Source organism: Mustela nivalis, assembly GCF_964662115.1.
Source record: "Mustela nivalis genome assembly, chromosome: 4".
Taxonomy (NCBI): domain Eukaryota; kingdom Metazoa; phylum Chordata; class Mammalia; order Carnivora; family Mustelidae; genus Mustela; species Mustela nivalis.
Window position 1 is genome coordinate 110,944,629 of NC_139023.1, and position 24,971 is coordinate 110,969,599.

At 38.8% G+C, this 24,971-nt stretch overlaps 1 protein-coding gene across 12 annotated transcripts in view; it reads right to left on the bottom strand.

Moving 5' to 3' along the window:
• BMPR1B (bone morphogenetic protein receptor type 1B) overlaps window positions 1-24,971 on the bottom strand; it is a 399,701-nt gene that overhangs the window by 4,142 nt on the left and 370,588 nt on the right. For all 12 annotated transcript variants that reach the window (XM_082728079.1, XM_082728089.1, XM_082728087.1 and 9 more), the window contains 6 exons: window positions 22,175-22,271; window positions 20,985-21,123; window positions 17,250-17,442; window positions 16,170-16,467; window positions 5,431-5,606; window positions 1,347-1,477 (listed from right to left, as the gene is read on the bottom strand). In XM_082728079.1, coding sequence (XP_082584205.1) covers window positions 1,347-1,477; window positions 5,431-5,606; window positions 16,170-16,467; window positions 17,250-17,442; window positions 20,985-21,123; window positions 22,175-22,271 — 1,034 coding nt within the window. The remainder of the gene's footprint in view (window positions 1-1,346; window positions 1,478-5,430; window positions 5,607-16,169; window positions 16,468-17,249; window positions 17,443-20,984; window positions 21,124-22,174; window positions 22,272-24,971) is intronic.

A 24,971-nucleotide genomic window follows, 5' to 3' on the forward strand; every position in this document is an offset into this window, starting at 1 on the left:
TCATGTCTTCCCTATGATAGCAGTAAGCAGGTGGTTTTGCTAATTGTACAAGAGTGTCTTTGAAGTCGGTCTTAACCAAATACAAAAATACCCAGGGAGTCTGTATTCCACTCTACACTCCTACATTGTTTATAACACTTGATAAGCTTAAATCTTTTATCTAATTCCATACTACTCAAACAAACATGGTTATTCCTAAATCACAGCTGTCTGCTCCAATAATAGCATCGCACTGTACCATTTAACAAGATTAATGACCTGTGCACAGCCTCACTAAAACTTTCTCCTGTGTTCTCCTGTGCTGCATCAATTACTGGTCTTCCTGTGGAAAAGCACAATTTCACTTCATTAGAAATCTGTAGTAAGGGGATTCTGAGTAATACCAATGCCCATAACCACCTTCAAAATAATATAACTCCAGCATCTCATAAAGTTTTCTGCATAGCTCATTGGAAAATGTATGCATTATTTAGCATTTCAGGAACAAGGCATCAAACCAATGAACCAAAGGTTATTTTTAAATGCATTGAACATTAAAGAATTAGCTTATCAACAAGTGCTCTTTCCATGTGCTTGTGTTGGCTTTGCTACATGTTTGATGAGGTGGGTTTGGAGATGGGGTTGTGTTTTATCCTCGGGATGCTTCAAACTCATCTCTGAACATGTCCGCCTGCCAGAGGGCTCCAAGAGTTGGTGAGTTTGCAAGTACAGAGGACAGATAGGCAGGATGTTGAGGATGACATGAGACAGGAAAGGCAAGGCCCACCCAAATCACTTCCTCCTTCTGAACAGCCCCTTTTCGGCCTTGGTTAGGTTTCAGCCCTGCATCCTGAGAGCCAGGCTGAATATGGATTTCTCCAAAGGGCAAACATCAGCCCTACTAACAAAGACCAACAGCGCAGTCAGGCAGCCCAACCACAGCTTGTGTCTCTTCTGTGTAAAGAAAACTAGATTCTGCAGATGCCTATCTTTTCTCTCATCAAGATGAGAGAATGGTATACACTGGTCTGTCATGGAGAAAATTCATGGTGTTTTAAAGATGCACACAGAGAAATAACAACCTTTAGGCAAATGTCAGCATAGCATAAGTAAATGGAATAGTGTTACCTATTGTCCAGGCTAAGGGGAACACCCCCCCCTCCATATACTTTAGAAAGAGAAAGCTCAAATTGGCAAAAAGAAACAGATAATTTAACATATGACACCAATGACTGCAGCGAAGAACCATTACCAACACCATCAAAACAGAGGGGGAGGATTCCTGTAACAGGTATCTGGAATTTTGGCAAAAAGAGTAAAGTCTGTTTAGAAGTCTGTCGTGGTCACACGGTTACCTCAAGTCTTACCTCATCACTGCTCCAGCGGTTGGGGAACGAGGGACGGAGCTTTTTGATGCAAACAATCTCTCGCATGTCCTCGTAAGAAGGGTCGCTGGGCACGAGATCATGATACGGAAGCTGGTATTCTTCCACTATGCCTAGAATATGGGTTGTTTTTAAATTATTGCTACTATTAATATCTTCTGGGAGGTGGAAATGAAAGTCTAACAATTGTTCTCAAAGCAAGGTCCTATCGGTACTCAAAACACGTTCAGGCTCAAAAAACTGCAAAGTAAGTCTTAAAAAAAAAAAAAAAGTGCCCGAATGACACTTAATCTAATTAAAAATATAAACAGAAAACCTAATGAAACATATTATTATAGGTTTTCAAGTGCTTTTTTAAAAATTTCCCAAAACTAAGTAAAACAAGCATCTCAAATTTATTTCCAATTTTTTAAAGGGTCTTATATGCCAAATTAAAAAAAATCTACATTAAATCTCAACGCGAATTGGCAGACACATCCCAAACTCATACCGCATAATATAGGACTGTTTCTATTACTGCAATATGAGATTAGGAATCTCATAATACATTTGGCAGTGTATCCTACTTGAACAAAATGTTGAGATTTACATTTTATTTCTGCTTAATCATAAGAATGCATTTTTCCAGATTTAAAATTTTAAAAATTATACACACCTAAAAATATTAACCATGATTTTTTTTAGGTGCAAGGACTGTCAGATTTTTATTGTTTTCTTCTTTAAATTTTCTGTATTTCACCAAACTTTCTACAAAAAAAAATATATATATATATATGGGATGCCTGGGTGGCTCAGTTGGTTAAGCGGCTGCCTTCTGCTCAGGTCATGATTCCAGCGTCCTGGGATCGAGTCCCACATCGGGCTCCTTGCTTGGTGGGGAGCCTGCTTCTCCCTCTGCCTCTGCCTGCCACTCTGTCTGCCTGTGCTTTCTCTCGCTTCTCTCTCTATGACAAATAAATAAATAAAATCTTTAAAAATAAATAAATAAATAATATATCACTATCAGAAAAAATCGGTATTGTTGAAAGAAGGGTTAAGGAATTCAAGTCTGTGTCATCTTAAGAAAATGGCCCTTATCGTGATAAATTCCATCTCATTTTTCCTAGTATCTAGTTTCTACCTTAATCCTTGTGTCCTTTAGAAAAGTAGGCTACTTTTATCTTCTTTTCAACCCTATCTGATTAACTCCTCACAATAATTATAAGCAGCCTCTGTCCTTAAAGGATGTCACTCTGAACAATGTATTTGGTGCACCTTCCCTCCCTATCCTAAATCATCTATTATAGAAATGTCATTGCTTTTTATTGGAACAAGATGATACTATCAAGCTGGCAGATTTTATCCAACTCATCATTAAAATCGCTGGGGTGTACTCGGACAAAATCTGTAGTATATGCCCTTTCCTGCAAACTCAAACCCCTACATAAAGGACCAGAAGGTTCAAAGGCTTCCTCAGACCACTCCCACTCACCATTTATTCTGTCCCTCACTGAGACCACACAGCATGATTATACGTATCTATGTTCATCGTTCCTTCTCTTGTGTTTTAATTCTACAGGAAATACTAAAAGCACAAGGCCTAACGAATGAGGGATGCTTACTTCACTTGAGTTCTTCCTCCCTTTCTAATTCTCAGGACAGTGGTTCTGGGAAACTCTTGAGGGCAAAGACCATCTATCTGACTCCTCGCATGTCTCCCTCAGTGCCTAGCACTGGTGCCAGTGCCCAGCTGGACTGATACCCACAGTGGGGTAAGTGTACATACCACCACAGACACAGCGAACCACATGAATTTATGAATTAATCGGAGTCTGTCTTTGAACTACAGGCCTTACTTCTTTCTCCTTATTATGCAATTATCAAAATTTCCATAAGGGCTGCCGCTTAAGAGTGTCTGAAACCTCAAGAATTCTCTTTTTCTTCCTAAGTTTAGAAGACCTACATCCAAAATCTACTTCACCCAAACAAGCCCATAACTTTCAACATCTTCATAAAGGAAAGAGTTAGAGAATAGAATTTTTTGTGTTTTGCCTTTCTGGAAAGAGGAGACAAATCTGCTTGTTAGGAGCCTACCAGGCAAATATGGTCTATACCATGTATCAGCAAGTATGCTGTATAATTTATCTTACTAAATTCTTTGACACATGTTTATGAGATAGCATTATTATCCGTATTATCCGGATGAGAAAACTTGCTTTTGAGGGATTTACTAATTGTCCAAGGCCACATAGCTGGTATGGTGCCGAGCTGAGAATCAAACAGCTGTGACAAACGCGAACCAATCTCATAAAGAGATAAGGCAACACCTTAGTGCCTCTCAAATCTCCCCGGGCAAAGACAAGCCCAGTAAACCAATTAAAATCCAAACTTTTTTTCTCAGGCTGGCTTGTTTTTAAGGGAAGGATCCTTTCTTCTGTATTCTGACCCAGAGGCTTCCAGATACAGGTTTCTTGTGGGCCTGTTTGCTTTAGATGTTCAGGAAAGTGTACTGAGAAAGTAATCTTGTACTCTACTACTCCTTCAGCTTCTATAAACCAATCCTGAGTATAAGTATGTTATTCCAAAATAGGCTCATCTACTCTCTATAAAACATGAGGCAAGGCATAGACAATTAGTTAACTTATATTTTTGTTAGCTCTTTCCTTCTTCAGAGAAGACGGGAGATTTACTCACTATCTGGTTAGGAAACATTTCCCATGTTAATTTTCATTTTGGAGTTCTCTCACTTGAGAGGAAATGCGTTCTATTTTAAATTAAGCTCAGAATAGGCTCAGAGCTCCCAAGTGATTAGAAGGCATTGTGTCACTGCATCACGATCTGTCTCCCAAAGTATAAGTTCCTGGTGATTAACCGTCTCTCTTCTCTATTTAAGTCTGAATCTCTCTCTCTCTTTTTTTTTTTTTTAAGATTTTATTTATTCATTTGACAGAGACACAGCGAAAGAGGGAACACAAGCAGGGGGCATGGGAGAGGGAGAAGCAGGCTCCCTGCGGAGCAGGAAACCTGATGTGGGGCTCAATCCCAGAACCCTGGGATCATGACCTGAATTGAAGGCAGGCACTTAACTGATTGAGCCATCCAGGTGGCCCTAAATATGAATCTAAATATAAGTTAAGCCTCTACCAACCAAAAGCAAAATATTAAGTAAGAGCTAAGATCTACTGAATGCTATTTATGTACCAGGCAGTTTTAATTCTTTTTTAATTCACTTCCTTCTTAAGATGAAAGAACGGAAATAAAGCTGAGTCACTTGTCAGTGGCAGATCCAAGAGTGAATTCCAGTACCAGTTAAGTGTTCACTAGACTTTCAGAACCTTGGGCAAACTCAAGGTCTCACAAAAGTGAGTTTAAACCGGCCATGAGAGGCAGCAGCAGCAGTAGCATGGTTTCTAACCAAGCCCCACCATGAGTATGACTGTCAACAGGATTCTTGTCACGGAAGAGCTGAAGATTCAGCTTCTCACCTAAAAAGTGTTGGAATCTATTTAAAGGCAGATGACACAACAGTAAACTAAATACAGCAAACAATAATAATGCCTCTGAATATTTAAAAATATCTTCTGATATCATCTTACTAGGGAATCCTTGTTTGCAGAAAAATCATCATGACCAGTAGTAACATCCTTATGCTTTAATTTCCTTTTGATAAAAACTGATGTTTTAAAATTGCTTTATGAAGAAAAACTATAGAAAGTCAAGTGGGGGGAGGGGTAAAGAAGGGTTATCTCACCCCACCTCTCTGTCTCTACCTTCATCTGCAGAGAGGAAGCCATAGGGGATGGGGCACGGGAGCTGGAGGTGGGCCCCAGCAGGTTGGTGAGAAACAGGAAAGCAATTAAAATCCTAACTTTTTTTTTCTAAGGCTGGCTTGTTGGTGAGAAGCACGAAAGAGGGGGTCAAATAGAATTCTAAGAGGTTAAATCATTTCCTGGGAGGATTGTGACTGCACTGACAGAAATAAGGTGGAAAATAAAAGAAAATCAGATTTGGGGACAATATGATAACTCTGATTTCTGATCAGAAAGCAAGGATCTTGAGCAGGTGCAACGGCATCACTGTTACTTACCTCCTGATACACATCTCCTAGCAACCTCCCAAAGGATGAGTCCAAAACTGTACATGTCGGCCATAATGTAAGACTGAAAGTGATTTCTATTTAAGCTCTCATCCAACACTTCGGGAGGCATGTAGCGTTTGGTGCCAACTCGGGTGTTGGGTGGAATGTCAACTTCATTCGTATCACTGAAGAAAAAGTAAAGCAATGCACTATCAGTACTGAAAAGGACCAACACATGACAAATCGAAGTGATTCCTGAACCAGGCTTTCAGGCAAAGGTGAAGGGATATCTTTTCGGGGAATAACGTTCCCCTGAAAAATATTTCTTGCTGAGAATTATATTAGATATTCACAGGTAAAAACCCAGTGAAGAGGGCAATCAAAGGGAAGCTGCAACATACAAGTTTGCATTGGCATCAAGTATAAACTTGAAATAATTGCTAAGTATCTAGTAAATGTCTACAAAGTATCATCTCCCCCTTCTTATTTTCATAGCATGGCTCTTCAAAGTGGCAAAAGTACATGCCAAGGTGGTTTGTTTGAGACAGTATTTTTTAAACCACGTGTTGCAAGGTTTTTAGAGGTACAAATACCTAAAGGGGGAAGAGAACCAACAAAGACCTGAAACTGTTTTACTCTGATAAGCAGGACCCATGACAAAGCTTTCTATGGTCACCATTATTTCATCAACATGTATTTTTTAATAAAAGGAAGAAAGGAATAACTGAATATAAAACCAGCAGTTCCATCAAAGTTTCAGAACGCGACCCACTTCTTATCATTTCCCCCATCCCTGGGGATGAGAGGACCCTGATTTGCAGGATGGCCCTGGGAACCACCAACTCATCCCAGTGGAGCAGGAGCTAGAGCTCTGCAGGAGACGACTCAAGCAGGGAACTAGGGTCTCTCCCTAGTTTAATCATCAGCTGATGATTAAACAAGACAGGATGTGTAATCTCGCAACCAGGACAATGTGAAGCCCATATCAGAGGCGTCACTGACACTACATCAGTAGAAATCTGTGGAACAAAGAAAAGCAATAAACCCCAGTTTTGAGGTAGAAGCTATCAGACAGAAAAGGGACAAAAAGTTGGGACGCCTGGGTGGCTCTGTTGGTTAAGCGTCTGCCTTTGGCTCAGGTCATGATCTTAGGGTCCTGGGATGGAGCCCCGCATCAGGCTCCCTGCTTGGTGTGGAGGCTTCTCCCTCTCCCTCTGTGATCTCTCTCTCTCTCTCTCTGTCAAATAAATAAATAAAAATCTTAAAAAAAAAAAAAAAAACAGGAAAGAAAGAAAAAGAAAAAAGAAAGAAAGAAAGAAAAACAAAAGGGACTAAAAAGTCATTATCAACCAAAGTTTGTGGGAAATTGTGGATAAACCTTGTTATCTCCTGATTCTTGAGAATTTTTTTTCTTTTCATCACACTCCACTGTCTCTCATGCATTTACATGGTTTTTGTTTGTTTGTTTGTTTGTTTTTACTCAATGAGGAAATTACATATAGCAAATATCACAGTTCTCAGGCTGTGCCACAGGCGATACCAAACTTTCCTAAACACTAGTGGCTTTTGGAAAGAATCTCTGGGTTTGATCTTATTGCCTCGATTTCTAGTTTCTGAAGCATAAAATACATATGTCACTTTGGAAAATTTAAAGGATGGCAGATGTCTCTCTGCAGATCTCCAAACTGTTAACATTTACTAAAACGTAGAAAGCTTCATTCTTAGAACAATTTTAAATTCATTTCCAGCTAAAATCTTCAATCTAAAGCCATTACAGCAGACAGGCCCCCTGTATTCTTATTAGGCTCCTCGGGATCTTCTAAGAGCAACTACTCTGAAGAAGCCTTTTTTGTTTGGTTGGTTGGTTGTTTTGTTTTTTAAATAAAACTTAAAGTGTACATTTTTTTAAAAGAAAATAAATAAATAAGCCTTAATCTATAAATGTAGGTCTTAATGTTCTGGGCTCTACGAGGCTCATTTTCTAGAAAAATGTGAATTCCTAGTATTTACCAGTACAATATGACAGAAAAATGTCATTTGTGTACCTAAATAGTAAATGATAAGGAAAGAAAATGAGCCAAGAAATATCTTCATGATAAAATGGAAAATATCAGATTTAAAAGATGCTACAAAAATTCCATCTTTAATTATACTGACATCTCTTCTGTGAACACATAGTAGGCATTTCATTCATGTGTCATAATTTGTAACTCTGAATCATCAGAGGAAGACAAGTGCCATGGGTACAAAATTGTGGGTTCCATACCAAGGAACAAATATGGGGTCTTGCAGATGGAAAGAAACCGGTAAAGGGCCTAAATTATATTCATAATAGACATAGACTGGGAAAGGAAACCATGAATAGTCTTAGAATGTGCCCTATAAGAGTATATTTAGGCCAAAGATACACTCTGACCACAGCTCATAAAGATTTTAGGTGATTCCTTCCCATTCTTACTCTTAGATCCTTTGGGCTTTATTTGGATTTGGAAGGTCAGGAAGAGCGAATAGAATGTGTGACATGGAAACACCTATTGGAAACAGAACAGTAATTGTTATCTATGATAGAATAAGATCTGTGATGGCCAGACTAGACAGAGTTCATCCCTAAACTCTCATTCCTTCAAACACTGAACAAATACACAATCAAGGATTTCGCTGGTCCGTCAGATTCCCAAAAAACAGTTTCCTATACATGCCATGAAGCTTGGCATTACTATCTCTCCTCTACCTTCTTCTCCTCACCCTTGGTGTTGCCTTATTAGTATGTGAATAAATATCCATCTTCCCACCTAAAAGTGTAAACTCCTTGAAGCCTGAATATCTGGTAGAATCATCTGTTACAGCCCTAAAAGGTATCATCTCAATCCATCTCCATGTATAATGTGCTTGCACATAGTAGGCAGATAATATATTCTCAGTGAAAGAAAGAAAAGTTTTGTTTGCAGTAAACTTTGCTATGAATACTTGGAAAAGAAATTTAAAAATCTCTTTTGTAGGTAGACCATAAAATGAGACGTTACCAACAGGTAAAATGATAAATAGAATTTTGTTAAGTCAATTTTGTAAAAGATTACTATGAACCTAATGGCAAATGCCTTCAGCTCTACATTTAAATGACAAACATGTTAATTATAAGTAATTCATATCTGATGTTATGAAGGGTCAGAGTCTCCAAGACAGACAGCCCCATCCCTTCTTCTCTCAGGAGTGTTTCTATACTGGAAAGTAATTAAACTGCATTTCTCTCTCAGGTTCTCAGTAACATTATCTTACCTGTTTCCAAATTAGGGCAGAGAAAAACTAAGCTTGTTAATCTTCAAGAGCAAAAATAAAAGCCAGAGATATTAAATGCTGGGGCACCAAGAACAAAGGGAGAAAAAGAGGCTATAAGAGTCTGATGGTGCAGGGCACATAAGAAGAAGGTATTAAGTAACTGAAGGAAAGGAGCAAGGAGGAAGAAGAAAGCAGGAAAGGACAGGGTGCCTTCAGCTTTTCCTTGCTTTCTCGTCCATGGAAGGGCCGGAGGAGTGAGAAACAAGGTTCCTTAGAAAAGATGGACATTGCACAAGGAGGGCAGAAGCAGAGAAATGAACTCCAAGTGCACAAATAACCCTTGGAGCTGGGGAGGCTACACATCCATGTGGTCGAAGCATAGAATCACACAGAGCAAAAATGAGTATCAGCCTCGGGATAATGGCTACTTCTGGCACTGATAAAGGGGAATAAAATAGGGAGAATGCAAAGGGCTATCTTCCACACAAAGAAGACCAGATAAAAATAAGGCAAATTGTTGACTTTGTCCACATTATAATTGTTATCGGAGTGCCTTACCATTTGTTATACTTTTATGTACATAGATTTCATTTAAGATATTATAAATAAGAACTCAGCAGGATCAGGAGCAAGAAAAATGTACATTTCAAGAGTTAAGGGATAGATAGGTTGGTGGCATAAGGCTCTGAAGAGCAAAAGACATCTAAAGAAAGTGGAGAAAAATACAGAGAAGATGGGTTTCTACCAAGGAGAACTGAAAATAGTCCATCAAAAGCATGGATGTCACATTCACCATGGAAGAAACAGGATCCCTCTCCTCCCTTCCCTTGGAGAAGGGCTGGAAATAATATGCAAGGGGCTAAAGACAGAAAAACTGAGTTTAGAGTACCACGGGGGTAGGTATTTTTGTCCACATATACTTTTATAATTAACACTTCCACTAAATCCCACATGGCTTTTGTCCCTGTTAAGGTGAGTAGCAGTATAAGATTTCCATAGAACTGGAAAAACATAAAAACATAATCTGAACAAAATAAACTAAATGAAGTGATGTCAGGCACACTCCTCATCAGGAAAAAAAAATGAATTATAATCTTATATTAGTGGGTGTTTTTCTTTATGAACGTTAGAGACAACAGGCTGGGACAGGATTAAATAAAAAATTAAAATACCTATAATTTTCTGAGTAAAAAACAATAATTTGGATGTTTATAAAAAATAAAAAATTAAAAAAAAAAACAAAAAAAAACAGTAATTTGGAAGAATCGGAGAATAAGGCAAATCAATTAAGGAGAAAACAGGTTCTCCCTTTTGGCTTAGGGTCATGACAAGATGTTAAGCTCCTGTAGAAAGCAAAAGTCTGAAAAATGTTCCAGTAGCATGAATTTTATGGCTAATCATACCCGAGTAAAACTCTCTTCAACTTTGTGTTGATGGTATTTGCGGAAGAGAAGCATCAGCAACTACACCACATGGAAAAGGCACAACAAAGACCGAAGGTGGCAGGACGAGAGGAACACGGCTCCTTAGAATCCCCAGATGCCGTGAGTGACACGGAGTTCCCTACTGGAGTAGGTAGGATTAGGGGTGATAAAGGGCATTTTTATATGAATCTCAAAATGCAGGATGCCCTCAGCTAGAATTTCATAAGGAAGTACGAAAACAAACTTTGTATTTCTGACCCAAGTCCCCCGGATGATGAAGAAAATGCCAGCATGGTGACGTGGGAAGTCAACAGCATGAACAAAGGGTCTTCAAGTGTACATGCACCATACATGTGAGTGGCTCTTCTCCTCCCGCGGGGACACAAAGTGAGTGAGAGTTCTCAAGGCAAGTGCTCTAGGCAGGGGGAGGGCAGCAAGGAAGACAGCGTGAGACAGTAACAGCCAGAAAAGAGAAGAAGAGAAGGAAATTAAATGATACAAAACTAAGACTTTCCTCCTCTGAAGGTGACAAGGAAGGCTTAAAAAGTAGGGGACAGTGGAAGCGATGGGACCTGCTGGGAGACTGATGTTGTCACTGACATGGTTTAGAACTTGGGCTCACAGTTATCATTTTAATTGGTTTTATTGTCTATAGACAATGCAACTCCCTGCCTACCGCGTACACTTGGGTGGGCTTCCAGCAGTGTCTGCCTGGGTCTGGCCCTGGTGCCCAGAGTGGCACATGTGCCTCGCAGGTGTTAAAGTAACCAACAGAGGGAACCGTAGAGCTCCTATGAATCCAGAAAGGCTGAAAGTAGAGCTTCCAGCCAGGAGCCTGTGAGGCCTGGAGAAAGAACACGGGCAAAAAGCACGAGACTGGGGAACAAGGCGTGCCTCATGCTCTCAACCATGATGCACCAGAGGAAAGGCATGCAAAATTTCTTTATTTTGGTGGTAGAATATAATAAAGTGGACTTTTAAAAATAGATTTTTAAAAATAAAAATAAAATAGATTTTTTTAAAATAGAGTTTTTGTCTTAACTTTGTTTTGAGTTAAATTTTTCATGTCAGTTAAACCTCCTAAGTATAAATGCATAGCAGGAATTCTTGCAAGAAGGATTATGTAAAGGAGAAAGCCACTGGTTCAGCACAGCGCACTTTCCCACTGGACCATCAGCTGCGGGGAGAGTTGCATGAAAGTCACACGCAGAGCCCACCATGGTCATGAGTGACCAGCAGGGGAATCGAGGTGTTAGCTCCAAACGAAGCAGCTCTACCTCGTTGAGCCTTGGCACACATATGGGTGGTCTCCTGCTGGGTGTTGCTGGTTGTCTAAAAGGGAGAGATAAAAAGGGGGAGAGAGGGAGAAGGGAGGTAAAAAGGTAATAGAGGAAGAAGAGAAGCAAACATCGTACACCTTCAATAAGCTACAAAGTTTTTTAAAAAATAAGAACTGAGGGGCGCCTGGGTGGCTCAGTGGGTTAAAGCCTCTGCCTTCGGCTCAGGTCATGGTTCTTGGTCCTGGGACCGAGCCTCACATCAGGCTTTCTGCCCAGCAGGGAGCCTGCTTCCTCCTCTCTCTCTCTGCCTGGCTCTCTGCCTACTTGTGGTCTCTCTCTGTCAAATAAATAAATAAAATCAATAAAAAAAAAAAAAAAAAAAAGAACTGAGCTTTAAAGAACAAGGGAAGAAGGGCAGGGGACAGAAGAAAGGTGAGGGCGCCACTAGTTGGTTCCAGGCTTGAAACTGAGCTCTGAAATTAACTCCCTGTGAAATACACCAGAGACTACAGAACCTCAGACTACAGCCTGAGCAACCATGAGAGACTGTTGTAAGCCTCCAGAAGAAGGGGCTGTGCGCACCCCCTGGTGTTTCTTGGAGCATCTGCTAAGCGGCTGATTGGCTGCCTTCCACTCTGCCCAGTCAGATGCTAACCAGTGAGCAGTTTTCTGCTGCACTTTCGAAAGGACTCAATGCTTCAGTGATTTCTGAAAAACAGAACTCTAGAACTAAAGACCCTTCAAAAGGAAGTGCAGAGGCTGCAGAAATCTTGACTGAACCTGCTGACCCAGCCGCTAATTTGTTTAGTTCTCAGCCTCTGGAGAGTCTTTAGGCATGTCACTTTTTGAAAATGCCACTAGGTACGCAAAGGAGAAGCACGGCTAGTAGTCAGGGCCTGAGAAAGACGCTGGAGAAATGTTCTGCCCTCTGGGCTGGGTGGGCCACCCCACCTCCTCACCTTTTGGACAACCTGACAATCATCAGCTGTGAGATCTGTGTTGGAGAAGCCCTAAACCAGGACTTAAGTTACCCATAAGAAAATACGATTCTGACAATGGAGAACCAGTAGAGCTGCTTGATCCTCCAAAGTAAAAAGATCTCTGAGTTCCTTTAAGGGATTTCATGGGTCACTGTTCTCCTCCCCAGAGAGATCTGGGATTAGGATGATGTCTGCTACAACATCACCACGACTAAATCTCTGTTGGGCAGGAAATACATCACCACTTACATCATTTTCGAGAGTGCGCATGAAAAAAATGCATACGGGATTTAAAAAAAATTACATAAGCAGGAAATCTCTAAAGTACAGTCCGCTCTCCCTGTGGCTCTCAACTTCCCTGGAAACCTCCCAGAAATTACTTAAAAGCCTGAGAGAACACTTACCATGTAGAGACCCTGGTAAAGATTCAATTCTCATAGGAAGTTCACTTATGAAGTCCGAGAACTCCACACTGGGTTAGTTTTGACCCCACCTGTAATCAGATCTCTAACTATCTGTGTGTGTGCAGTGCCCTCAAACAGGAAAATCAGGAAAAGAACGAAAACCAAAGAAACATAAAAGGCAAGGTTTAAAAGCAAGGCTCAAACATCGAGAAGAGCAGAGTTCCTTTGAAACACAGAAAATAAAATGTGAAAAGGGCCTCTGAACTTATCAAAGGCAACCTCCATTTAACAGAAGGAAACTGAGGCCCAGAACAGTAAGTGGCCCCACAGCTACTCTCTGGCCATATGAGGTCGGTGCCTCCAACAGCCACAGTTTCGCATTCGAGACAGTATCCTCAAGCTTTGCTCTCTTGCTGAGTGGTCAATATATGCCAAAGATATCTCTGAATTATCCCTTTAAAAATTCCCCTCCACTTTCTAGAATCAGGGTTTGCATGAAATTTGAGAGGTCATTATGTTCATTCTCCTTACATTCAGCAGAGCTGAGTTTCAGAAATATAACACTCGCTTCCTTGCTTGTTTAAAGGTCTATAGAGAAGGAAAGTTCTCATTTACTTTGATATTGCCAAGATGTATCGATTCAAAACAATGTGGAAATACCTTTTACGGATAGTTCACTATGTCATGTCAAATGGGAAATACATGAATTAATCTGGCCTGGACCTCTCTCTCAAGATGTCCAAGGACAAGTAGGCAAAAGGAGGCTTGCACTAAATACTTACAGTATCGGGCAGACAAGGGCCAGGAAATTACCGCAGGAGTAGAGAAGAGGATGTCATTATTCCTAGCTGGGGGACGGGTAAAGGGCCGTAAAGGCACCTTGGAGACTGGATTAGGTACAAGGAGAAGCAAGGGGATTCCAAACTATAGACTGTTCAATCAAACGCAAGGCAGTAGCAAACAAGGAATTCAGGTGGAGAAACACAAATACTTCAGTTTTGCAAAAGAAAGCATGTAAGTTGGAGGGTTTACAAGATAATAAAACTAAGAAAGTAGGTTTAATCCAGACTGCATAGAACCTCTGGAGCTAAGAAAAGACGCTTTTTCTTTCTTCATCCTGTAATTCACGAGGAATCATTTATCTGACATTATACATAATTTTGAAGCAACGCCTAAGTAATGGGCACCAAGGAAAGGCACTAGGGATGTAAATTTGAGAAAAAAACATGGTATCCACCTTCCTGGAACTTAGTCTTCATTGGGAATGACAAGAGACGTAGGCAATGATTACTGGACAAGAGAGTGAGAAAGGTCATGACAGTGTGCCCAGGGTTACAGGGGAGGGCAGAAGGCCAACTAAAATTCAGGCTTGGAAGGGAACAATAGGAGGTATCCCAAAGGAAGAAACTGTGAAGATAAACAGTAGTTTACCTAAACAGAAGAAGAAATGCTGGGTATTCATGCAATGTTAAAAGCGTGTTAAACACACTTCAAGGTGTGTTTAGACTATAAACTATATTTGAACCCCAAGCTATAGGAAACTATGAAATTATCTTGCCATCCAAAATTACATTTCAAGAAGATAAATCTGGCAGCATGATGGAGGGGAAAATGAAAATAGGAAAAACAAAGAGCAGGTAACAACAAAATGCTTTACTTCAGAATCTAGAAAAACGACCAAGGACCCAAACTGAAAGAAGTTCAAATGGGAATGTCACAGAGACAGAATTCATTCAGCTGAGCAAACCAAAATCTTAAGGAACAAAGGAAATGTCAGGCCCCTCACAATTTAGAATGGATCAACCAAAACTGGGAGCAAGAAAGAAAAAGCAGACCCAGCAGGAAATCTAGCAGTAGGGAAATATGTAAAAGGTTCACAGAGAACAGAACCCACAGAGAAAGAAAGTGAACCTGGAAAAAAGGCACATCAAGAAAACAGCAGGAAGAAAGGTTTGTGCTCTTTGGAAGGTGGAATGACAAAAGGAAAGGCTCCTGGTGACAAAGACCAACGGTATCCCTCAATAAAAGCAGCTCAGGAGGGATGGGAGCAGAAGACACAAAATCACAAGATATTATGAATTACTGGATTGTGAAAAATGATTACTCTTTGGAACTCTCAAGAAATTTAACATGGGAGGACAGAAGAGAGGCTGCTTATGTGAGAAGAATCATGGGTTTTTTTTGTTTTGTTTTTGTTTTTTGTAGAGGAGACTTGAAAAAGGCTTTAGGTCAGAAAAAAGAATTCATGAGAGAGAGAGGATTTATTCATCCTATTGACAGGAGGTTCTTATTTCTAACTGAAATCTATAATCCAGATCATTTGATTTTAAAGATGAGAACATCTAATTTACCATCCTTTAAATGGTGAAGGCCTTCCCGTATTTGGGGCCTGTTATTAAATCACACCTCGGTCTTCACCTCTGGGTAAAAATACCAATCCATTAGTCCTTCCTCATGAGTTTTATTTTCCAAATGTTTAATCATCTCCACAGCTTTTCCTCTGTGCTCTTCTCCATATTTTATCAAGTCTTCTTTGGGATTTAAAAAAACAAAAAACAAAAAAACAAAAAACAAAACAAAACAAAAAAACCCAGAAGAGGATGCAGCAATTAAATAAAGGCTAAGCCTAGACTCAGTTTTTAAAAAGGCAGTTACAGGATGAAACCTCTATGCCAGTAGTTTGCAAACTCTTTTGTTTTGCTTTCAAAGCAAAGGAATCATTTCTTCTAATTAAGTCCTCCCAAGATAGAATGGGCTGCTCCCATCAGAAGGAGGGTAGGGAAAAGAGAGCCTAACGCACTGGGCAGTCCCCCTCTCCATTCCCTAGAAGCTACTGCTGTCACTCCCAGCAACCCGGGGTCTGAAATCACTGTTTTGTGACATACGATGCTGTATGTGTCCCGGTGTCATATTCACTGTGTAAGTCACAGTATAGCAGTGCCGAACGCTGAGTGTGCGGTTTGTTCGTTTCTCAGAATAACTATGCAAGTTATCTTTTATTATATCATGTAAAAAAAAAAAAACTGCCTTTATCACTATATCACACGTAGATCTATACTAAAACCTTTTCCTACTTACAAATGCTAAGCAGAAGCCTCACCAAATCATCCCAGACACGAGAGACCTCTTTTCAAAGGAGCTGAAAGAGAGCAGCAAACCAAATGCAAACTCTGGAAACCAGGTCACTGATGAGCAAAGACACCACAGGACACAAATACATGTTCCTTCAAATAAACGTTTCTTTTTCCCTCCCAAGAAATGTCATCATTAATAAAACTCCTTCTCTACTAAATACCCTAGAAGCACTCCGCTCCAGAATGCACAAGCTGTACAAAGTGATAGAAAAGAATCACACAAAGTATATTTGTTCACTTCGGTACTAACCTAATAAATTTAACAGCCAGGCCCAGGTCAGCTATACAACAAGTTCCATTTTTCTTCACCAGGATGTTCTTACTTTTCAGATCTCGGTGGGCAATTGCCGGTTTGCCTTGGGTGCTAAAGATTTCTGTGTGTAAGTGACATAGGCCACTGACGGAAGAATAGGCTAACTTCAACATCGATTTTGTATCGAGGGTGGTGGACTTCAGGTAATCATAGAGGGAACCATTTTCATGATAGTCTGTAATTAGGTACAACTGGGTCCAGGACCCTGTCCCTTTGATATCGGCAGCAATGAATCCTAAAAGGAAGAAAGACAAAAAGGTTTGACCCCAAGCATGTTCTGAACAATATCAAGGATAATTCATACCCCCAAACGTCATTCTTTATCACAGGTGTCTTTGTTGGGCATTTCATTCGGCTTTACGACTATGCCCATGACAGTATTGAATTATTAAAACCAATTAAAGGCAATCAAAACAGTCGAGGGAGAGAGCATTAAGAGTCTGTACTGGAAAACATGATCCCTTCCTGGTCGCTAGTTTAATATTTAAGTTATTTTTATGGTCACAGTAAATAGCTCAGGCATCGTAGTTATACGTAAGACACTGCTTACAAAACAGGGTCTTGAGTCGGGGCACACATGCTTTCTACTTGACTGATTCAGCTACATCATTGCTAACTTGAGAGACTTTTTTTTTTTTTTTTTAAACTCAGTTCTCCATATAAAAACTCTGGCTATATATAAACCCTGCAGATAAAACCTCTAGAACTTTTCACAACATTTAACTGTGTGCTCCTTCAAATCCCTAAGAAACCCTAAGAAATGCTGGTGTTACATTTGCATTTCCTGTCCCTGAAGAAAAACACGGCCCATTTCCAGCCCACGAATCATTCACAGAAGTGCCTTAGTCATTCCTCCTGTGAGGTCTCCCATTAGAGGCTTGTGACGTTCTTGGGCTCAGGCCAAGAAGCCAACGTCTATATATTTCATAACAGGTCTAGACAGATGAGTTCATGGGCAGATGTGAACAGAAACTGGAGGAAAGCGAGGGAACCCTGAACACTGCCGCACCAACTCACCCAGAATGTTTTCATGCCTCATCAACACTGTCTGATATATTTCTGTCTCTCGGAACCAGCTGGCTTCCTCTGTGGTGAAGAACACTTTCACAGCTACCTTTTCGCCACGCCACTTTCCCATCCAAACTTCCCCATAGCGACCTTTTCCAATCTGTTTCACCATCTGAATCTGCTTAGCTATAGTCCTTTGGACCTGTTAAATCCCAAAACACACTGTTAGTGTATTCACAGCACTACAGATTTGTTTAATCTTCTTCTTTTTTTTCCTCCAGAGAAGACACAATTACTGCACGCAAAATATATTTAGCTGGTAGTTTTTCTTTATATAGACACGTTACTTGTATTTATTCATTTATGTTGCCCCCTTTTAAATGTATTTGCAACTGATTGTGGGTTCTGAATGTTTGAATTATTGCTTCCACATTAAATATTTCCTCTTAGCTATTATAATATTCGGGGCGGGGGGGGGGGGAGAAAGCCCTGAATGGTTTCACGGTCATTAGCAGAATAGAATACTTTTCACTTCCACTTCTGCAGTGGGACCCTGTGAAGGGACTCATCCACTATGCACTTGACTGTGGATAAAATACAATGAAACTAACTTGTAAAGCATTGTTGGACACCCCCCAAAATGAAGGGAATCTCCCAGTAGAAAGGGGAGGATGGGGGGGCGGGGAGAGGGAGGGAGGGAAGAGCAGAGGTCAGAGCAGGGAACAGTATGCAGTAAGAACCCGCAAAAAGCTAGGTTGCTATCTGGGAGAGGAAGAACACCAGCGCTGGGATCGGGGATCGAAACCCTGAACTCCTTAAAAGTAAAGAAACTGAACCTGGGCTTCAGCATGAAGCTGGGACCACGGAGGCACACTAAATTTGCCAGAGGTTGGTAGCACACCATGGTTCCCAGCAAAAACAAATACAAATCCTCTCCTGAGAATCTTATTGGCCACCACTGGGGCCAGATGCATTAGATACCTTGAAGGAACTCTTGCCACCACACAACTTGATTATGGTAAAATATAAGAAATAAAAAACTAATGAATTATTGACCTCACAAAGGAATACAGGAAATTCCCCAAGGCAGGGAGGAAAGGGTTAGGAAGGGGAGGGAGAGGAGGGGAGAGGAGGGGAGGGGAGGGGAGGGAAGTACTCGGAGGGAAGGAAGGAAGGGAGAGAGGAAAAGAAGACCCCACAGAATAAATTCCTTAAGTCAAAAGGAAACAGCCATCATAAATGAGAGTCAAGAAAAACAACCCAAGGGGGTTGAACCCCATTAGATATCAGATACTGGAATTCTCAGCTATAGAATGCCAAGGGACACTAAATGCAATATGTAAAGAAACAGAAGATAAAAGGAAAAGAAGGAAACAGCAAGAAATTGTTGAAAATTAAATGATGAAGTGGAACGGTTACTTGCCAAGGTCAAGAATGTAAAATGGACAGGTAGAGGAAAAAGAGGTTAGATTTGGAGAGAAAGTTAAGCTGGAAGAGCACTGTGAAGACTTAGAGAGAGAGGCAGAGCAAGGAGAGAGAAAATAGGCAAGGAAGTGGCCTGCAGGTCAAATTCCCCTTCACATACGATTGCAGCCCATCCGCACTCACAGCAGAATATCTGAAGAACTCCATGACTGACATGGCTGAATCCTGGTGACAACTGGCCTAACTCGGGAAGCATATATAAGGATCCTAGCACAGAACTCTTAGAAGATCTGTTCAGAAAACTGGAATGCACTCTTCGCAGAGATAGGCTTCCCATCAAGTAAAGCTGCAGTGTTTCCTTCTGCTTTTACACTTTGAAGAACTATGTGATCTGTACTGAGTCATTAACAGCACCAATATCAGACTGAAAGCTTTTTGAGGAAAGATAAAATCTTTTTTTTTTTAAATGTTATCTTCTAAAAAGAAAGACTAAAAAATCAAGAAGCGTTGCTGACATGCAATTCAGCCACTTAGTCTGAAGGAAGTAAGGAACAATTTAGGAGTCAAACATGCCATACAAGGAAATGTTCAGTGTATTTCCATTTTCCAAATGGAGGAACAGAAGCATCAAAAGCACTAAGCACTAAGCAGAGGGGAGCCAAATCTGCTAGCAGTTAAATTACAGACTTGAGAGGAAACTTCCCACATTTATTACAGAAATATTATATTTAATCTACAGATGTTACAAAGCATTGCTTATGTAAATCTATGGAGCATTTCCTAACACAAACAGTTTTGTATTTGCTTCTTTTCTAGCGATAATATATCTTCTTATAATTTAATGAACATACTAATGGAGTTGGCAATGCTTAAAAGACTAGGAATTTATCTCAAAGATAAAAAGTGTCACTAAATTATATTCAGAAATTTAAAGTGTACTTTTGGTTTGAGACTTATCGTAACATCTAAGGAGGAAAACACTGACAAACAAGCAGGCTTCAGTTCTGAGAGCATAAACATCTGATTTATTCATACTAGAAAGAATTTTCATATTTGTACTTTTCTTTTTAAAAAAAAAATTACAATCCAGGTTTCTAAATGTGAGAATTGTATCTGCTATATATTAAATTTAAAAAATTTGATAATAAAAACTTCTACATTAAAAAAAAAATCTACATACTAAGTAGTATCAGTTGGCTCGTAATGACTACCTCACTACTTGTTTTCTGTCCTATCAGCCCCCCGAGGACATATTAATCAAAGAGAACATTGTTTCACTTATGCAAGATGGGATCTGCTGCACAGCACAGTGCCTACAATTAACAGCAGGGTGTTGTATTCTTAAAATTGAAAGAGTAGATCTTACGTTATGTGTTCTTACATGTAAAACAAAAAAAGAACAAAAAATAAAGAAGGCAGAAGGAAACTCTTGCAGATTATGGATATGCTCATGGCATAAGTTGGGGGTATAGTTTCATTGATGTATACTTATCCCCAAACTCTTCCAGCTGCACACACCAAATACATACTTCTATACATTAAATACATATAGGTTTCCAATCTCAATAAAGTTATAATTCTTGCCTTGAGATTAAAAAAAAATTTTTTAGTACTAAAATAAAAGGTCACCAAAACAATCAAGTAAATATGATATTCAAAGTCAGAACCAGACAATAAAGATGAGGAAAATTTAAAAAAAGAAAAAGATGAGGAAAATCAATCTTAAGAGTTTGTGAAGGAAAATAGTTCCATTAAAATTGTTATTTTCCATCCCATCAATCTTTTTGCATGGTCTATAAAGGAACCAAATGCTTTTTTCATTAAAACAAGTGCCTTGGATGCGTTCTATGTTTTCTTCAAGGTTGGCAGTGCGGACCATCAGAAAATTAAATCTCTCATGAATGGAAAAGCCAGGACTTCACCCTGAAACATAAGCTCTCCAGCTGAAATGCAGTATTCTTCCCCTGTAGAAATACTCAGATCCCAGTCGATTGTAATACTTTTGCTTTCAAACACCACGCCAAAGTTCGGTAATGCTATCCTTACTGAAAACAGAGGGGAGATGGTCCCACGTTTACTGTTTTCTAATCTGCTCCTTATCAGAATGTCTAACCATACACTTACATTAAAAAACAATCACCTTACCCCTAGTATGTCAAAATGTTATCAGGAAGCCCTGCATCTGAGATCTGATGTCTAATCCACTACCCAGAGCTCCTCTTTGTCCACTACCCTATCCGGTTTCAGTAAAATGAAACCCTGTGGTTATTTCCTCTCAGAAGCCATTTCCTTTAAATTTGAGACATGTTCTTCTCATACCAGCAGAGGGAGGCCTGATCCACTTCCTGAGCTTTGAGACTGCTCAATTAAGTCTCTCAGGGATTCTCCAGGAGGAATGTACGTTTCATCCTGCTCTAACCCAATGCTGTACCGAGGTCTGGTTTCTTGTCTCTTATACCTAAAGATGCACAGAAGAAGGTAATTAAGATACTGAGTTGCAGCAATGGGAGTAAAACACTGCAGATAAAACAGTAATCATAGCAGATTTCATTTTAGCACAAAAGAAGATAAATTTTTAGTATTTATTACCCTTCATTATCATTTCTAAAATACAAATCATAATTATTTTGCTAACCTATTTTTAAGTCAACTACATGTTTTTACTTAATCTCAACCATCTATAATTCTTCTCTGTTCAACAGCCTATTTGCTGGCAAGGATTCCAAAAATATTTCTATATAGCTTCAATACTCATTCCCTAAAACTTTTCCCTTTAAGGTCTTTAATTAAAGATGAATATTTAGGATTTACAGAAGACATAAAAGCTAACTCTCTCACCTCAGGCAATGTATAAAGCAATAATATAAATAAATAAATTTCAACTTTAAAAACATTTTGTCAATAATTATGCTTCCAATTAGAAATGAATTTACTTGAATCAACTCCTACTTGCAGAACAGTATCATAAATGAGTGTTTAAAAAAGCAAATGTAAAAATTTAAACGTGCTTGATACATCACAGAATAGAAAATAAGTTCTTAGGTGTATGAAAATAATTAGTAACTGTCACTTAACTTCAATAGTCAAGTTTCTTTTATCTGAATAACTAATTTATAAATTAGTTGAAAATTCTTCCATATTAAGAGGAAATTGTTAGCTTGGGAAATAAGGGATTACTGGAGTGATTCTCAGTTCAACACGGCCATTTCTCCACTCAGAATCAAACCTTAGTAACAACTAGATCCTGAATTTCTTAACTACCCTAAATTCCCTAAGAGTGAAATTTACCTGGGTGACTTTGATGTCTGAAGCAGAAATGAGACAGCTATCTATTAATATTAATAGCATCATTAAGACAAATATCTATCAATAGCCACTGATATTATCAGGGAAATCTAAGATTTAATTAAGTCAAAGAAAGCTGTGGTAAAAAACGTCAACTGGTAGAACAGTCATGTGAGGCCGGTATTTTAAACTCAAAATTCTACATCTAGATGTTGGAAACTTACCTGAAGTAACAGAATAAAATAATAAGGACCAATAGCAAACTACAGACGGTTACAGATATAAGTAAGGCCTTGTGGTGTATAGGTCCGTCAACAAAATCTGAAATTAGAAAAGGAGCCATAAGACGGAGGATATTTTCACTTGAAAATTAGGAAACAACTCTTTCCTAAAAGTGTTGGCTAAGCCTCATAGCAAGATGTCCCAGGTCCTTTTAATCTGCCCACAGAGAAGAACAATATGGCGTATTGCACAGTAAATATATACACATATATTCAAAATTATTAGAAGCTCAACTAGTGTGAAACATAATTCATGCAGACACTTGTTTCAAGAGTATGCATTTCTTCCCCTCTGGAAGGAACAGGCTTGACACAGAATAGAAGTACAGAGTATGAACAAATTAAAATGGATCAAGGCCTCCAAAATGTAAGTAGGTGGTTCATCTTTATCTCAGATCCAGCTGATGGGTTTACAGGTTTTTCTCATGTGGTTTCTGAAGTGTTCCATATCATGAGTTTGGGCAAAAAACCCTGATCTATATTCTTTGTACATGAAAAACACACAGTCATCTTATGATGGGTACAGAGCAACAGGGTTCCTCAAAGTTTGCCGAATACAGAATATATGGACGTGCACTGCTTTAAACAAAGATGCCTTTCAAAACCATATAGTTAACTTTTCCATAAACTGCATCATATTTTAAAAGAATGGGCATGTGCTACTCAAAGAATTATTGTGTGATCCTTTTATAAAACAAATTATTAAATACTATTTGTGTTGTTTTAACTCCAGTTCTTGACAAATAAGATTTACTTGCAGCATGACTTCTCAAGCTTCATATAAATAAAAGTAACTTGGAGAGCTTTATACAAATGCGTATTTGCTGAATTCAGCCTCAGAGATTTTTATTCTGCGTATTTTATTTTTTACAATCATCCCAGGTGATTTAGATGCAAAGAGTCTCTGAAACATATTTTGAGAAAACTGACCTAAAACCAGGTGCACTTATGTAGTAACAGAATTAGCAGTGTTCTTATTATGTGCACCATATACCCTTGAGAAAGTGATTACTGTTATTTAATTTTTAAAGGTATTATTCTATTTTATGACTTCAGTTACTATGAATAAGAAATTTTCCAACAGTGCTGTATAGTTTTAAGTGCATGGCTACCTAAACATTTCGGCTGGGGACCTTATCCTACTCAATGTAACAATTTTTTAAAAAAGATTTTATTTATTTACTTGACAGAGAGAGATCACAAGTAGACAGAGAAGCAGGGAGAGAGAGAGAGAGAGAGAGAGAGAAGCAGGCTCCCTGCTGAGCAGAGTGCCTGATGCGGGGCTGGATCCCAGGACCCTAAGACCATGACCTGAGCTGAAGGCAGAGGCTTAACCCACTGAGCCACCCAAACACCCCAATGTAATATTTTTTTCACTCAAAAGTATTATATATCCCATAAATAAAAACTAAAAAGCACCAACTAATGAAATGAATAAAACCGCCACCATCTCATTATTTAGGAAAATTACAACATTTTAACCTATGCCTTTGCAGTATCATTTCAATGAACAGAAAAAAAAAATTATTAGCAAAATATCCCACAAGGCGGCCTTACATACACCCATGTCCATAGCAGATTTATTCACAACAGCTAAAACATGGAGGAAGAGCAACTGTCCACTGACAGATGAATGGATAAGCAAAATATGGTATATGTATATACACGCACGGACTACTATGCAACCTTAAAAAGGAAGTAAATTCTGATATATTCTACAACATGGTGAATCTGAGGACATTATACCAAGGGAAATAAGCCAGTAATAAGAGGACAGATATATGTATGATTCCACTTCTATGAGATACTTAAGTCAAAATCAAAAGACAAAAGTTGAATGGTCGTTGCCAGGAGCTCAGGGGAGTTAATGTTTAATGGGTATAGAGTTACATGTTGTAAGATGAACAGAGCTATGGAGATGGAGGAGGGTGATGGCTGTATAACATTATGAACATATTTAATACCACTGGACTATCCACTTCAAAGTGGTTAGATAGTAAATTTTATGGTATGTGTATTTTACCACAATAAAAATCTTAGGAAAAAAACACTCTTGCTTGCTAGACTATTTTCACTGGTAATATTATGAATATTTTCCAAAACAATAAATTTTTCCCATGACATGAGTTTTAAAGACCACATAGTATAAACACAGACACATCCTAATTATAAAGTGAGTCTTCCGATAATATATATTTAGAAGATTGTAAAGATTTTTCTATAATACACCCTTGCAGAAATATATAAAATTTTGTGGACACCCTTAAAGGTACATCACTGCACATGTCAGTGATTATTTCCTTAATCTAGATTTCTAGAAGCATAATTATTCAAAGAATATACATTTTAAGGCTTTTCGTACATTTTGTCAAAATAGCCTTTAAAAAAGATTATAATAGTTTCCATTTCACCATCAGTGTGAACATATGTTTTAATTATGTTGTAATAATTTCAGTATTATAGAAAACCTGTAAGGATAGAGAACTCTAATGTGCCCTTCCCAGAGAATTACCATTTTTAAAATTTTACCTTATTTGAGTTACAATTCTCTTGCTCTCTCAGTATGGGTATCTGTGCCTGTCTATATGTATACAAATATACAAATATATACATATATACATACATGTATATATTTGTATTCATATTTATATTTATTTTTATGTATGATTTGTAGATCATTTGAAGTTACAGATATAATGTTCCTACCCATAAACACTTCAGAACGCACTTACTAAAAACA